Consider the following 15,167-nt stretch of genomic DNA (forward strand, 5'->3'; position numbering starts at 1 on the left):
AATTGTCAAAAGCTCTTTAATCCCAGGAGAGACGAGACACCTGCCAGTTAATCAGCCAGGGGCTACTGCACAGGGCACGGCCACATGGACCTTTTTCCTGGACTGCGAATCGTCTCTTCATGGCCGCGCACTGGACAGGGGGGAAAAAAAAGCTGGCAGTGTGGCCAAGGCCACATACACCCTGGGGGTCACTGGCAGGTATACAAAGCAGGAAATTAAATTAAAAATGAGTCATGCAGATTCTAGTCTTTTTGACTCCGACCCTTTTCCATTCGGTTTCAATAAAGAATACGGACGAGTTCAGCAAAATGGCAATTATGCAACTCGCTCCCATGCAAGCACGTACGCATGCATTGGAAGTTACAGAAATTGACAGAATTAGAGGATGCACACAGATTGATGGTACTGCAGTTTAAGGGAAAATACCGTGTATGTCCACACATAAAATGAGCTTGTCAAGTTTATATATTGGTTTACTCTTAGTTTCTAATTTCAACGAGAGTTCAATGTAAATATTCCCTTTCAATTCAAAGAAAACACACAAACACACTCTCTCACTCGGGTTCACTGCAACATCAGCAGGTGCGCATCAGGCTATAAGAATATGAAGGCCCAACATACTGAGGATATCTGCCAAAGAAAAAAAAAAAGGTTGTGAATTAGACCTCAACTGAGTTAACAACACAGACACACGCTCACAACCCTAATCGCAAAATTAAAGCCAGAAGGAAATCTTGTGTGTGTGTATTATAACGGCCATGAGACACAAAGGCAGGATTTTTCTCCGGATTCAAAATGTATTTTTAAACTTATTTCCCACGTTTCCCTTATTTTGGACCATCCAATCATAATCATCCTCCATCGGTTTGGCAGTAAGCAGACTAATCAGCACGGCTTCAAAGAAGCGTGCAGCCAGGCACTGCTGATTCCACCAGCGGAGCTGCAGTTGGATCCACTGCGTAATGCATGCAGCTGGCGCAGGCAGGCTGCAGATGCATGACTGGCCCACTCAACGCAGACAGTGCAGCGCAGATCCGCCATTCAGCGGGACGTGACTCTCAAAAGCTCACGTCCAATCGCGCCTTGAAGCGTGGCGGCGCGTCCGAATCTTGGGACATACAACACGGATAGGAGTGGACAGCTTAGGCTCTGATCCAAAAGAAGCTGAATTAAGCGAGAATATCATTTGAAGATGCCAGAACCTCCCCTGTACATGTTTTAGCCAACACTCAGCAGGACTGAATTCCAACATGTTGAATCAAACGGGGGGGAAAAAAACACAAAACGACTGCAGCCGTAAACATTTACTCTTTCAATGTGCATTCATTTCACCATCATGAAGAATAATGAAATGAGGCAAAGACGGTGTCAAAAAAACTCCTTAAGAGAGTAATGAGCGAGCAGCCCTCAAAAATGACAAATTCAAGCCAAAATTAGTTTGAATACCATGGTAAATGTACCGTAGCGAAAAGCATATTGTGAAATGTACAATGGAAGGGGGAAATACATTTTTAAAGGGCTCCATCCAGCTGGCTCCCCTTTTATTATTTAATGACTCGGCAATGTGGCATTATTCCTCTGCAGGACAGACTAGGCTGGGCTTCAGCCTTCAGCTCTCTGTGCAGAAGTGAGCCGGTCCATTCTAAGACTGGTGGGACAACTACTTCCCTCCTTGAAAACTGTGTACAGTACTGTACAGTGGCGGAAATACAGTTTAATAACTTTACTGGCTAAACTGAACTACTCTTGAAGGCTGCCCAGCCATTTTACCCATTTAAATACCTGTCAATATAATTAGCAAACATAATTATCCTGTGAATATTATGCAAATGCACATTACACACCCTTTACACTTTATTTACATGCACATACTTATAGCAGACATAGCATATGACTTCCTCTGGTTGACAGTACCGTACCAATTTCGCACCTAGAGTGAAAAACAAACACACACCAGATTTCACAGAGACAACACATAGATATTTATTGCAGGTATACAGTATAGACATGGGCTTTGGACACATCCATTCAACGGAGTCCACCATTAGAGCATTTATTTCTAAGCAAGTGGGGACAAAGGTACAAACAGAAAAATATACAGCAACTCAGGTTATCTGTTAAGTACAATATGATTAAAGAGCCGTCAAATACTGAATCACTGTGCAGTCAATCTCAATATTTTTAGAGGGGGGCACCATAATAATCAATATAATCTCTATCAAATTGATAATCATCTATATCCAGTGTAATATTCACTTTTTTTAAAGGATATGGGGTTTATCTGAATATCCAAGAATAAGTTGGGTCATACATTAATTTATGACAGTAGAATTGTTATGCATTTCATTGTTGGGTGTACTTTTTTAATGGCCAAAAGTGCATTCAAAATATAATGTTCTCTAGTGGAAATAAATATCCCAGTTTCTTTAAATTAAATTTTAAGTAACAGTATCTAAAATTAATATACTATTGAAAAAGAGAGTAACATGTGCATTAGATTTGCATTTTGAAAGTAATATATGCAGATGAAAAAATTGAACGTTAACACGTAAACACACAGCAAAGGCCTCAGTCAAATGTGAGCCAGTGACTAACACGAAATACACAATCTGGATATCATGAGTTACTTTCGTAATTATGGCCAGCAGTGTATATATGCATGATTCTAGGGGGGAAATTCAACCATGTCTTAGCATGAGAAAAAAATACATACGTTACAATTTGGTCACTCTGTTTGTGATATTAAAAATCAATACAAAACACATACATTAATACATATACTGACAGTAAGGACAATGTCAAAAAGTGATGCAAAAAATGCCATGAATACTATGTTTAGTACAATCTAGAATAAATAGAACTAATTACACACAAACGACATGTGATGTGTCCAGTCTGTGATCATTTTGCACACAAAAATCTGGTATTAACCATGTAGCTGAACCAGTAGCTAATATCAGACATTCTCCATTTCCATACTGAAAGGTTTTTTTCCTATCCACACACCCATTTTTTGTTAAACATGAACATCATACTGAGACATCGAAATACACACATGCTCAATTGGGACAACCATTCTCAAACACAGTATAAGCTGTAGATCAGGTTCTCCTCCCCCTACAGTAATTTAGAGGTAGGAAATGATGCAGTTTCAGTGTAAGGTCTTTGATAAAACATGCACAAAACTGGTACGTGAAAGGCAACTCCTAGATGGAAACAATTTCCACAGAGAGAAGTGCTGTTGTGAGACAACTCCAGATGCTATGACCAGAAGACACGCCAGATGTGTTATCAACAGAAAGAGATGCAGTTCTGGAACATACCCAAAACTTCAGATCCACTCTCCTTAATGACACACATTTGTGTTGGACACAATCTGACAACAAACGCCTCTATTGCAGACTTTGGCCAGGTTTCCTATCAATGCACCACTATCAACACTGACAAAATGATCAAAAATCATTATTATTGGTTTAGGTATTTAGGCATTGAATTGAATACCTGTGGCTGTATTTTTTGGCAGGCAATGTAAATGTTATTAATGCAAGACCTTGTACTGAATTGGAAAAAAAATATAAGAGCTCTTTCACTCTCTTACATATTACATACAGTGACCACTATAACAAAAGTAGGGGGGGGGGGGGTGTACGGTAAGACTGTTTTTATATGTATAATATGTACATGTATAATGTAATGTATAAAATACTCATGTGGTCATGAGACTTAAAGTACAAGGAGAATGGGCTTTTCCCCTAAATATGGCAGAATCAAATCCAACTTACATTGTTCAGATTAAGGTGAATAAACGGAACAGGAACAAACCAGGGGACCTATTTTATGGCTCTTTTTTCATCAGATTAGTATTTGAGAAACATGACATTTGAAAATTTGTTACAATATAAGTTTTATACAACATATTTACAAATGATGAGAAAAAAAATTTGACGGTAAGTCTCAAAATCAATAGTAAGGACATGATTAACGTACTACTGAAATGACACTGTGATATACCTTAATGTTTCAAATATGAGACATCTCTTACAGAACTTCTAAAACCAGGTATTGTAACTTTTCTGAAAAACTGCCATTTTAACATATTTTGTCAAAACACAGTCCAAAAAGCATGCATAACAATACAAAGCATCTTAGGACTTTACTCAGAGATGATAGTAGATGACAACGTGGGGCTTGGCATTCTGCAAATGCCAGCTTTCTTACAGCAAGAAACCACAAATTGTGAACACTTAGCTGCAGATATCTATTATGAAACATGTCAAACATTTTCAACATAAATATGCAAAATTATTGGCATCACAACATGAGCATGTTTATCATGGCATTACAATGCCTTTAGTATAGCAAAGTTCTGTAAAAAATAAGATGGTAAAGAACCATTCAGAATAGAAAAAGAGCTTAAATACAAACATAAAAAACAATGTATGCAAGTAGCTTTGGTCATAAAAAATTAATCTGCACCTGTATTCATTAGGCAGAGCCAATCCAATTATCCATGGTAATTTCAGATTTAAATGTATATTCAAGGAGGATTTAGGGGGAAAAAAAGGCAAAAACAAAACAAAAACACAGACATAAAAAGTATACAATTACAAAAACCATAAATAACTGCAACCAGTTTTGTAAACATACACTTTACAGTATGCTTAACTGAAATATTTTGTTTTAATCCAAGCCGAAAGAATTTGTATTTCCTTGCTAGAGAATCAAAACCTGATAAGAACAGTAATGATGTGAAAAAATGAGAAAAGGCAGAGACAACAAGGGTGAATCTGACTTCAGTCCCAAAAGGCAGATTTTACCTCCATGTACCACAGTGACTAAAATGAGGGCTGACGAGACAAATATCAACACGGGTGAAATATCCCAGCCGTTATGAGGCTCTGACCCAGGAGACTACTTCGAGCCCGTCGGCTGCGAAAGGAATTCAGGAATCGCACGGTAACCGTGGTGCTTCCCAGTCCCAGGGAGCACTACGGCGTTGGAACGCCACCAGGAAGGAACCGGCTGACGCGAGCTGGCGTCGGGCGACGGCATGACACGCTTCCCCGCAGCGCGGTGTGCCTTCCCTCTCCGCACAGCTCCCAGACTCACGCTGCGCATCTTGTCTAAACATCTTGTCAGTTATGTTAAGTAAGGAATTCCTTATGCATTCCATGCAATTTTAAAGTATGCGTATTTATGTGCGTGAACATGCGCATACGTGTGCGTCTCTGTTTCTGAAGCATAGCTCCAATCCTTAATGAGATACAGTGGGGGAGGGGGGGGGCATGTTGGGAGACAGTAATATGACTTTAGCTCCTGTTCTAGAATACACAAAATCCCTGCAACTGAGATCTCCTCACAGTCACCATTTCCAAAGTGAATTCAACATCAAAGTGATATTTTCTGCATTACGTTTCTCCCAAAAACTGAACTCCTCCTCGTGACATGTTTTTATGCTGCAGGTATAGACTCTAGTGTTGCTATATATATCTTTAATGACCATCTCAAGGTCTGACCGCAACTAGCATTCTCCCATGAGTCTTAAAACGTCAGCGCTGGCAGGTTTCTGCATTGATAAGAGATGTATTGGGAGAATGTACTCCTTTGACAGTGTGTCTCTATACCTGCCTTTTATTTCCTTCTTTGTTATGATAATTCATCCAAAAGTGTGTGCTCTACTTTCCTCCAGTACAGAACATTACCTCCACAGCACACCATAAACACCCCGGGGAGCTTGCCTTCCACAGCTTTGACAAGGAGCCTCAGCTTTTCAATTAGACCCCATCTTTCAATCAGAAAGACATTCAACTATCAATACTGCACAGCAAAGAGCAGCAACATCCCTCAGTGCTCAAGTCTGGTTGGCTGAATGACACCATGCAATGGGAATTCCAGCAATTTCCAATTTAAGCTGAACTCTTAAAATGGACGCTCCAGCTCTTTCATTTAAAGCATTTTATAAAGGCAGGTATATTTCTCTTGGGCTATTGCCTGAAAGACTAAAAACTCCACCAAAACAAGCACTTAACAACCCTTTAATCAAGACATTGGATGCTAATCCAAAACAATAGAACCAATGATCCTTTGATAATACTTCTTAAAGGCTTCCGGGCACTGCAAATGTAGACACAGGTTACATCAGCAAAGGGAAATTATACTTTTAAAATAAAATTTCAAAGCTTTGACAAGTTAACTGAATGATCATAGCACTTTGTAGTTCATGATAATTAGCTGGAGGCAGAAATTAGCAGAAAAGATATCTAGGCCATAAATAATAAGGATAGGTTGTTTGTTTCAAACTGGATTAGTAATGTCCATGAGATCAATGGAACTGACTACAAACAGCTCAAGAAAAACACTCTTGGAGGCTCTATTTAATTGTTCTTTGATATGGTGGTTACTTGTTCAGCATGAATGAACCACTAGCAGTACTGTATGATCTAAAAGGAATTTTGATGATTGTTATTAGCTTGTCATTTTCACTTGCAAGTTAACTTCAAGGCATAAAAGAAATGCAGTTTTTGAATATCTGCATTTCAAAAGGCAATATGAGATTATGATTAATTCACCAAAACTGAATACTACATTTTGAACTGCACTGAAGCTGAAGTGTAAAAAAACTACATCTATTATTAATGGTGAACAATTAGCTACTGCTCCATTCTTAAAATAGGTTATCCACTGCAACTCTAGAACATGGTCACATCTCCACATAGCCCAGTCAAGGAAAAAAAAGCCAAATAAGAGACAAAATTGCCAACTTCACATACTCACATTTTTTTTGTAACAAAGGTTAATGTCATTAATACCATACAGAACAATGATGCTTATTTCAATGATGCCTAATCTTTAATCTTAGAGAGAAAGGGGTCCCTACAAGAGAGAAACAGCAGTACCAGGGTGCATTTGAGATGGATATTATGATGCTGATGGGAGAATGTCCTATAGGCAAGACTTAACAATTGTAATTATAACCGCCATAATCTAGTGTTTAATGGGCTCAACGACCCTCTGGTAATTTAATTTCTTGCTTTGAAATGGTAATGAATCAGTTCTTCAGGAATAGCTTAATGGCACAGTAATGTATGAGACCGATAGAGGAGTCAAGGAAATGGCCAATGCTTCTATCGAATGGCAAACTGCTGTATGCTGAGCACACTCTGAAGAAAATAAACAAAAGGCTTTTTGTTTTGTCACAAGCAAAAAGGCAAGAAGGACTTCCACAGATATTACATTTTGACAAAGTGGATTTGTCACTCTGTCAACCTGGGGCTGTTCTAGACCAAAAACAAGCTCTCCAATTCACCCCGCGTCAAAGTCAAATGAAAACATACAGTGAATACATGCAGTACACCTCAGACAAATCTCCAGTAAATAAACGAAACACTGTGAGAAGTGTTTCGGGAGCCTTGGCAGAAACTAATCAATGTGCTTGAAGGTAACATTTTTCACAACTAGGCACTGATATATTTAACCATTCTCTCTTTAAGAACTTTTGTTTGATTGGGTCATAAGGTAGGATTTAAAGATGGTGAACAGCCAGATAAAGAGCCATGGATTTTATGCCTTTTTTGGCTGTGCAGTTTGTTACATTAAGGTTTTATAATCTAAATTAATAATATGGCCTTAAAACAGAATACTCCGGCACAGTGACGTCAAACACTGAAAACAACTTGGCTGTTTTTTAACATAGCGTTTAAAGATATCCACAGCCCCCGGTAAAACGAACGTTCTAATATTCTTCTGCAGTGAAACACAAAGAAAATATACTAGAGAGAGAATAACATGATTGCAGCTTTCAATACAATCTTTCCGAAAGTTGCCTTTGGGGGGGTTATACAATATAAATACTACAAAATTAATATTTAATTGGTCTCACAACTTCTGATTCTAGAAGATTTGGAAATGGAGGAAAGGACTATGAGCCATTTGCCAGCCAGGAGACATAGGCAGTCAAAGCTGACCCACGTGCTATGCACACCACATCCAATCTCAACATGGCTCAACATGGAATAGAACTGACTTCCAGGTCATTTCATTTTATTCGGTAATTGAAAACTGCACATCAAAAATGCCTTTTCCGCTATTCTTGTGAATTTCACGCCAAGCCCCTCACTTGGTAATGGGATAGCGTCAACCTGAACTCGTGGGAATCAATTCTAAACATTCCAATGCACTTTTGAGAGCATAAAAATTACATTAGGAACATTAGCAGCACAATGAGATCTAACAGAATGCATGCAAAATGTTTATTTTCTGAAGAAGCAGACATTTTTTTTTTTTTTTCTAATTGTTCACAGTACTCCGACTGTGATGTCCCTACTGTAAAAGATGCACCTGAACCATTCTTCCATTTCACAGCCTCATCCTGGATCAGTACAGAAACAAATTACTTATGGCACTTGTTTAGCATACATTCTTCAGAGTATACCGGTGTCCATGTAGTACTGGGGCGAATGCCATTCAAATTAAGTTCTCACAATCACTGAAGAATTGCTTCATCTGTGGCTACATTCCTGACTGAATGCAGATGAAAAACATTAAACAAACCAAAAACCCAAAATGCACTGTGAGCTGTTTCAGCACTTAGAGAGGTGCGAGGTAAGTCTGAAATAAAATAGTCCAGATTTTAATCAAACCGTTCGCTTAGAGCCCAGTATCAAATTATGGCATATCTAATATCAATATAATAACCCACAATGGATCTTACAATCATTTTTCTTTTTTCTTATCACCTGGGCTTTGGTCAAAGCAAATCAGAATCATGCACTGAGCACTCCATAGGACAGAAAAACACAAGCTTACTCCTCACTGAACAGTGATAGGTCCCACAGAGGGGTATATGGGGGTATAGCTCTTAAGAAGGTATCCTCCTGTGAGACAGCAGCTCACAGTGTGAGAATGTGACTAACCGCAGCACTTCAGCTGAAATCCTGGCATTGACTTGAGTGGCACTGCTGGTTTTCTTTAACATTTCACCCCGTGTCATAAACAATAACTTAACAAAACAAGAAAAAACAAACATACGTATCATAGCCTCTGCCTTATTCCAAGGTTTACTATCATTCAGTAAAAGTATGTCTAGGTTCTGGACAGTAATGCACTGCCGAGGAATGCTGGGAGTTTTGACCTTGCCTGAGACAGGAATCCTTTTTTTTTTTTTTTTTTGTCAATGGCTCAAAGCAGCTGTTGCATAGACCATCAAACGCAGTTAACGTGTGTCAAACTGTAGAGGACTGTACAATCGCGATAGAAAAAAGTGTTGGCGCCGCAACGAGTGCTGGTGCCGGTACGTCTCTGGGTGTGTGGGGGTTCACCTGAACGCGGTGCACTGTTCTCCGCCCCACCCCACCGACGCTATTTCTTCTTAATCGAGGCCAGTTCTTTCTGTATGTCGGCGAACTTGGGGCGGTTCTCCGGTTTGTACTCCCAGCACCGCTGCATGATCTTGTAGACCTCCTCTGGGCACTTCTGCGGACAGGTCATCCTGTACCCTGCGTTGCCAAGGAGCACAAATGCAAATAGTTTTACGAAACCTGGCTGGAGAGTTCACAAAAAGTAAATTATGGTCTACTGGTACACAAAGATAGCCCAGAGACTCAGGAGAGGGCATAGGTGAGACAGAAATGCAATTATGCTGGCATTTCACCCCTGAATGTTCAGATAAATACGAACAAACACAAATGATACAGGTGAAAGATGTAAGTCTGTCAAGAGAGACATTTTCTGTTCATCACTTGTGCCAGGAAGACTGGGAAAGGGAACAGGATGGCACAGTCAGCAGGGACATATGCTTTTCTGTTGACACAGTAGACACACAATAATCAAATGGTAGTGACATTTCGCTGTTTTCTGAGTGGCTGGCCCAAAACACTGATTTGTGACTGAAATATACACAGCACAAATTGATTGATCAAAGGAAATTGTATCTGAAGCACCAGCTGCACAAGCACTAACCTACCTCTCAAATTCTGTCTTTATTTACTCATCTTTACAAGGAAGGTTACTTGCAGTTAAATGCCAGAAAACAATAAGAAGTCCTAATGTGAAGTCCTAATCTATTAGCAAGTCAATTACTGAAAATATGTAGCAGATGCCATGAAAAAATGATTTTCCTCAATAACAGTAATGTGGTAATTGGTCAATATCGGGAACAGTACACTTACCTTTCTCCACCTGTTCCCGTGCCTGCTGGTTGGTCATCCCCGGGTAAGGGCAGACTCCTAAACTGAACGTCTCCCACAGGAGAATTCCGTAGCTCCACACGTCGCTCTCCGAGCTGTATCTCCCTGTGAGCGGACACAAGCGCGGGGGGGGGGGGATGAAGGGCTGCTCCTCCCTGCCCGACCGGCGCGCTCAGGCGCCAACGGCGGAAAAACGGCCTCGTTCACAGACGTCAACGTTTCCCCAAGTTTCAAAATAAACGAAAATCCGCTTTTCAGACGAGATCGTACCAAAATTAAATAAATAAAATGACAGTCGCTCCCTCTGACAGACAGGGAAACGCCAAAGCAGAGCACGTGTAGGTTTCCCTCCATTTTCTGTTTCGTGCACAACATGCCCGCAGTGCCTCCTGCACGACTAGTCCAAAGAGGACGGCTGTTTTTGACAACGGAATTCTCTCAATATCAGTGGAAACTCTGTCAGTGCCTTTCCTGTTTGGGTAAAATATCCAAATATCCAAACGTGAGCTCCGGGCTTTACCCCCTGTGTGTAACTATTTATTTTAACTACCATACTTTAATGTTACCAGATGTACTTTCTAGTCTCTGATAACAAAATAACTGCTAAATTTTGTATCTTTCATCTACTTTCAGAAAGCAAAGAAGTTGTTGGTTGGTGGAGTTGGCTATTTTGTTATTATATAAATACATCCACTATATACAGTCACCATCTATGCATTATATTGAAGCAAATTTTATAGAATGGTGAATCAGGTTACAGTAACCCAGTTTGCAACAAAATGTCCAACATAACCAATGAATCATTTAAGCAAGATATATTAATGGGGGATGCTGTATATAATAAAGTATAGAACTACAGAATAACTCTCATATTCAGTATAACATAAACCACAAACAATACTATTGTTTAAAAACACAGAAAGATTAAGGCTTAGAAATCACCATAATTCAAAGCCTCCGGTGCCGTCCACTTGATGGGAATCTGTTTCAAGCCAGACGAGGAGTATATCCCATCATCCTCCTGTCTCGACATCCCGAAATCGCTGATCTTCAACAAGTTATTTTCTCCCACCAGGCAGTTCCTTGCAGCAAGATCCCTGTGTGAGATTAAGGAACACTATCATGTTTGTACTCCTCCAGCTCCATCAGCTGTGATTGAGGGTGTGTGGGTGGGGGGGGGGGATTACACAGGCCCTGGGGAGATTGAGCCGTTTTCACTTCTGTCAGATGGAGTGGTGCGGAATCACTCTGTGATTTGGGTCAGGAACCAGAAAAGGTCAGGGTTCAGAACTGTGCCCCTGAGGGGGGCCCGTCCCGTATCGGCGGACGGGCCGAACCCGCCTCCCCCGTCAAAACAGCCTCCGTGGAATCCGGCTGAAGACCGAGCGGCAACGGTCCGAAGCGCTCGAGTTGAGACGCCTGGAAATTGCGTGCTGTTGTTTCCTGAGAGTTTTCGCAAATAAGAAGCTCAAACCGAGCTGTGTGACGAAAATGACAGTCCAGCCCGCTCCGCTCTGCCCCTCCTCCCCACCCCCACCCCCACTCCCCGCCCTCCCCGCCCGCCTCATTAGAGCTGCTCACATGCCATACCCTACACCCATACACTTAAAGTAATTAATTCAGGTCCTGGTGCCAAGAAGCACAGTAATGAAGACACACAGAGGGGAATCTTACATCCTTTGACCCCGTGTCTGTGTGAGCCATCAGTCTCCCCCATGCTGTCAGGGTAATGACTCTGAGAGCAGCAGAATCCAGGCCAGCCTCCTGTGCAGCCTGGCGGCATGGGGAGGGAGGCCCCCTCCAATAAAACGCCTCGCACCCAAAAACGCCGTTAACTGACACAATCACATTAACTGACACAGCCGCTCAACATTCCCCATCTAACAACCGACACCCAAAAATGCCATTATCCGACACAGCCACGTTAACTGACACAGCCGCTCAACATTCCCAATCTAACAACTGACATCAAAGAATGAATTCAACCAAACCATCACATGAACCATTCCCAATCCAACATCAAAACAATAATACTAACCACCATAGCTGCCTGCCATCCCAAATCTAACAACTCACCCCAAAAAATATTAACCAACACAATATGGGGAAAAACACAACTTTAAATTTGTCCCTCAAATGTATTCCTCATGAGATTATTTTTTGGAAAAGTAGTTTTCTATTTCCATTTAGAAAAACGCATACTGTTGGCAAAAACCAAGGACCTTCAACTTTACTTCAATTGTAAAGCATACAACTTACAAAATGCCTAACATTTCATGAACCGAAGTGGAAGTAAATTGAAGGCCCTTGGTTTTGTCATCAGTATGTCCTTCAAGACTGTGAAGCAGCTAATTTTAACAATTAATTTAGGGACAAAACTGTTTTTTGATTTCGGGTGGCTGTACTTTAGAGTTATATAGCAAAAATCTGTCTATTGATAGAAGCATACAGTAATACTATCTTGAAATTCAATACATGTCATTGTACTTGTTTCCATGTGGTCTAATCAGTGAACACCCATTTTAAGCATCTGCATTAAATCAATGAAAATATATTGCTGGCAACTACCATACTGTGGTTATACTAGGACTGAATGAACCTACTAACAACAATATGGGACTGCATCACTGCTCATATATTAGTCTTACAAGTAAGCATACATGGTGGAAGACTTTGCAGATATAATGCTCTTCAGTGCCATCTGAGAATCTTTTTTTTTTACATACAGCCACACAATTAAATTATGACAATTATATCCGTTGAAGTTCAACCAAAAAAAACATCCTTGCTTTGATTTCTGTACTGGGAATGTTCTTACATGCTCAGTGCGGTCTCCGCAAATTGTAATTTAATCTATACACCTTAATGTACTTAACTCTACATGTATATCTATATCAACAACACACTATTTTCTTGTGAAAACCTTTCTGGGAATTGAAAATGAATTGATTTGTAGAGGTGAGGAACAGGGCCTGTTCGAGGGTCTCAAGAGGGTCGCCCTGTGGGGTTGGCTGCTGAATTTCCACCTCCTCACTCATTTTAAATGAGACCTCCATGACCAAGCTCTCTGAGGAAGAGGCAGCCGGTGAGCTTCCCGCCGAGGCGGTTCGATCTCTACAGCATGCTGCGAGAGATACTGCAGCAAGCCTTTCAAGGGTCCGTTCAACTCCGATGCGTCTGAATGTCTTACTTATGCTAAGAAGCAAAGCGACCTTCATTTGCATGCATGGGGATTAGAGGAGGACATGCTCCAAACACCACAGAAGAGCTATCCGAAGAGCAAACTCGATGAAAAGCTGGAGGGTCATGTAGGCTGTTCTTTTGGGAAATGACCTTTAAAATATTTGCGTGTTGAAATGAGTATCGATACAATCACAGTAGGGGGCCTACACACCTGTGTGGTTTGGCAGGCTAGTGAACATAAATCAAGTGCATTTGCTAACCCTCTCTGAGATTCCCAGTCAGCAGGCTGATGCAATGCAATGATGTAAAGCTAAGGCATTATATTATTAACAGTGATGTGGGCTAGTGGGATTGGCCTTGGTCACTGGGTATATGCCTACAGAAGGGTTTTCTATTGACAGTAAAAAGTGCATTACCTGCCACTGGACTGGGCCCCTGGACTGACCTGTTCAAGGTGGCCACCTCAGTCATCACGTCACACAGTTTCACATAAGGAGGGGGGTGGGGTGGGGCATGCGGGGGGTGGATGAGCCACACGCTGGCTGACGACCAAGCGGCAGCTCAACAGTATCAGATGAAATGGCTGTGATCATAAATCTTCCCCCGAGCCCAGCTCTGGGGAAGGTACGGCTTTCAAATGACGGAGGATATGAAAACGAAGGAGGAGAAGAAGAGGGGGGAAAAACACGTTGGTGTTTATCCATCTGTCCGACAGCTTGGGGCGGGGGGGTGCGACACTGACAAGCGGGACCACGCTATTCTGACAATGTTTTGATGAATCAAACGGCTGCGAATTTCACAACACAAATCCTTTTCCATGCCCCCTTTGCATGCACATTTAATTCAGTTAATGTCCCTCTACTAAACAGATAAGATTCTGATCTGGGTTTCTGTCAATGTCGAGGGACGGCTGATATGCTTGTAATTTCAAGGCTGGGTTTCCTTAAGGCAAATCTCTACCAGTGTCCTGTCGACTGCTACAGTATGCAGCTCCCCTTGTTTTTCAAACAAAGGTATAAAAAATGTGTGGAGGTTTTGTGTGCATTTTCTTATTTTTGTAAGTCAAGCCAAAGCTTTCTTATCTACAGTTTCTAAGCTATACTATTAGAAGCATAAGGACTGGCAGGAACTTATATATATATATATATATATATATATATATTTTTTTTTACAATATACATTTTGACACTGTCAAACCCCGATTGCTCGCCAAAGCCATGTTATTATTTCTGCGCAGCACAACACATTGAGAGCACAGTACAGACCGGCTGAGAACGGGAACTGATATTTACAGAGGCATCCTAAAAACATGGCTATTAAAAACAGGCTTTTCAGCGACACAGTCAGTTTTTCTGCTTTGCTGTAGCTTGTGCCAACACAGCATTATTTCTCCGTAAGATGCAATATTTAAACCAAACGTCCCTCCTAAAACCGAGTAAGTGCTTAGACCTCGCGCATCTGGATCCACCAGCGGTAGTGACACTGACACCATCGGAGGCTGTGTGAGCGTCGCTCTGCATCTCCGCGGTTGGGATTTCAATTTTACACTCCAGTGTATAACTGCCTCCAGGATTAGTGGCGTCTTACAGATGGGCTGAAACGAGGCCGCTACTCCCATATTTTCCAAGAAGTTAATGCTGGCATTTGTGCTGACTGTCTTCTCCAGGCAGGGGTTGGGTGTATTGGACTGTCACTCACGGAAACTGCGCGATAAGTAAGAGCAATGAAAATGATTAGATCAGAAGAACACAGAAGGCAAACTTCAGTGGCTCTCTTTCCATTCAGATTACCTTTTACCTG

At 41.1% G+C, this 15,167-nt stretch overlaps 1 protein-coding gene across 4 annotated transcripts in view; it reads right to left on the reverse strand.

Moving 5' to 3' along the window:
- Positions 1 to 1,958: 1,958 nt before the first annotated feature.
- Positions 1,959 to 15,167, reverse strand: part of fer (fer (fps/fes related) tyrosine kinase) — a 70,228-nt gene continuing 57,019 nt past the window's right edge. For all 4 annotated transcript variants that reach the window (XM_035391655.1, XM_035391656.1, XM_035391653.1 and 1 more), the window contains 3 exons: positions 11,127 to 11,281; positions 10,167 to 10,289; positions 1,959 to 9,494 (listed from right to left, as the gene is read on the reverse strand). In XM_035391655.1, the coding sequence (XP_035247546.1) occupies positions 9,358 to 9,494; positions 10,167 to 10,289; positions 11,127 to 11,281 (415 nt within the window). In that variant the 3' untranslated portion in view covers positions 1,959 to 9,357. The remainder of the gene's footprint in view (positions 9,495 to 10,166; positions 10,290 to 11,126; positions 11,282 to 15,167) is intronic.

The sequence above is a fragment of the Anguilla anguilla genome, chromosome 14, assembly GCF_013347855.1.
Source record: "Anguilla anguilla isolate fAngAng1 chromosome 14, fAngAng1.pri, whole genome shotgun sequence".
In the NCBI taxonomy this organism is placed as follows: Eukaryota; Metazoa; Chordata; class Actinopteri; order Anguilliformes; family Anguillidae; genus Anguilla; species Anguilla anguilla.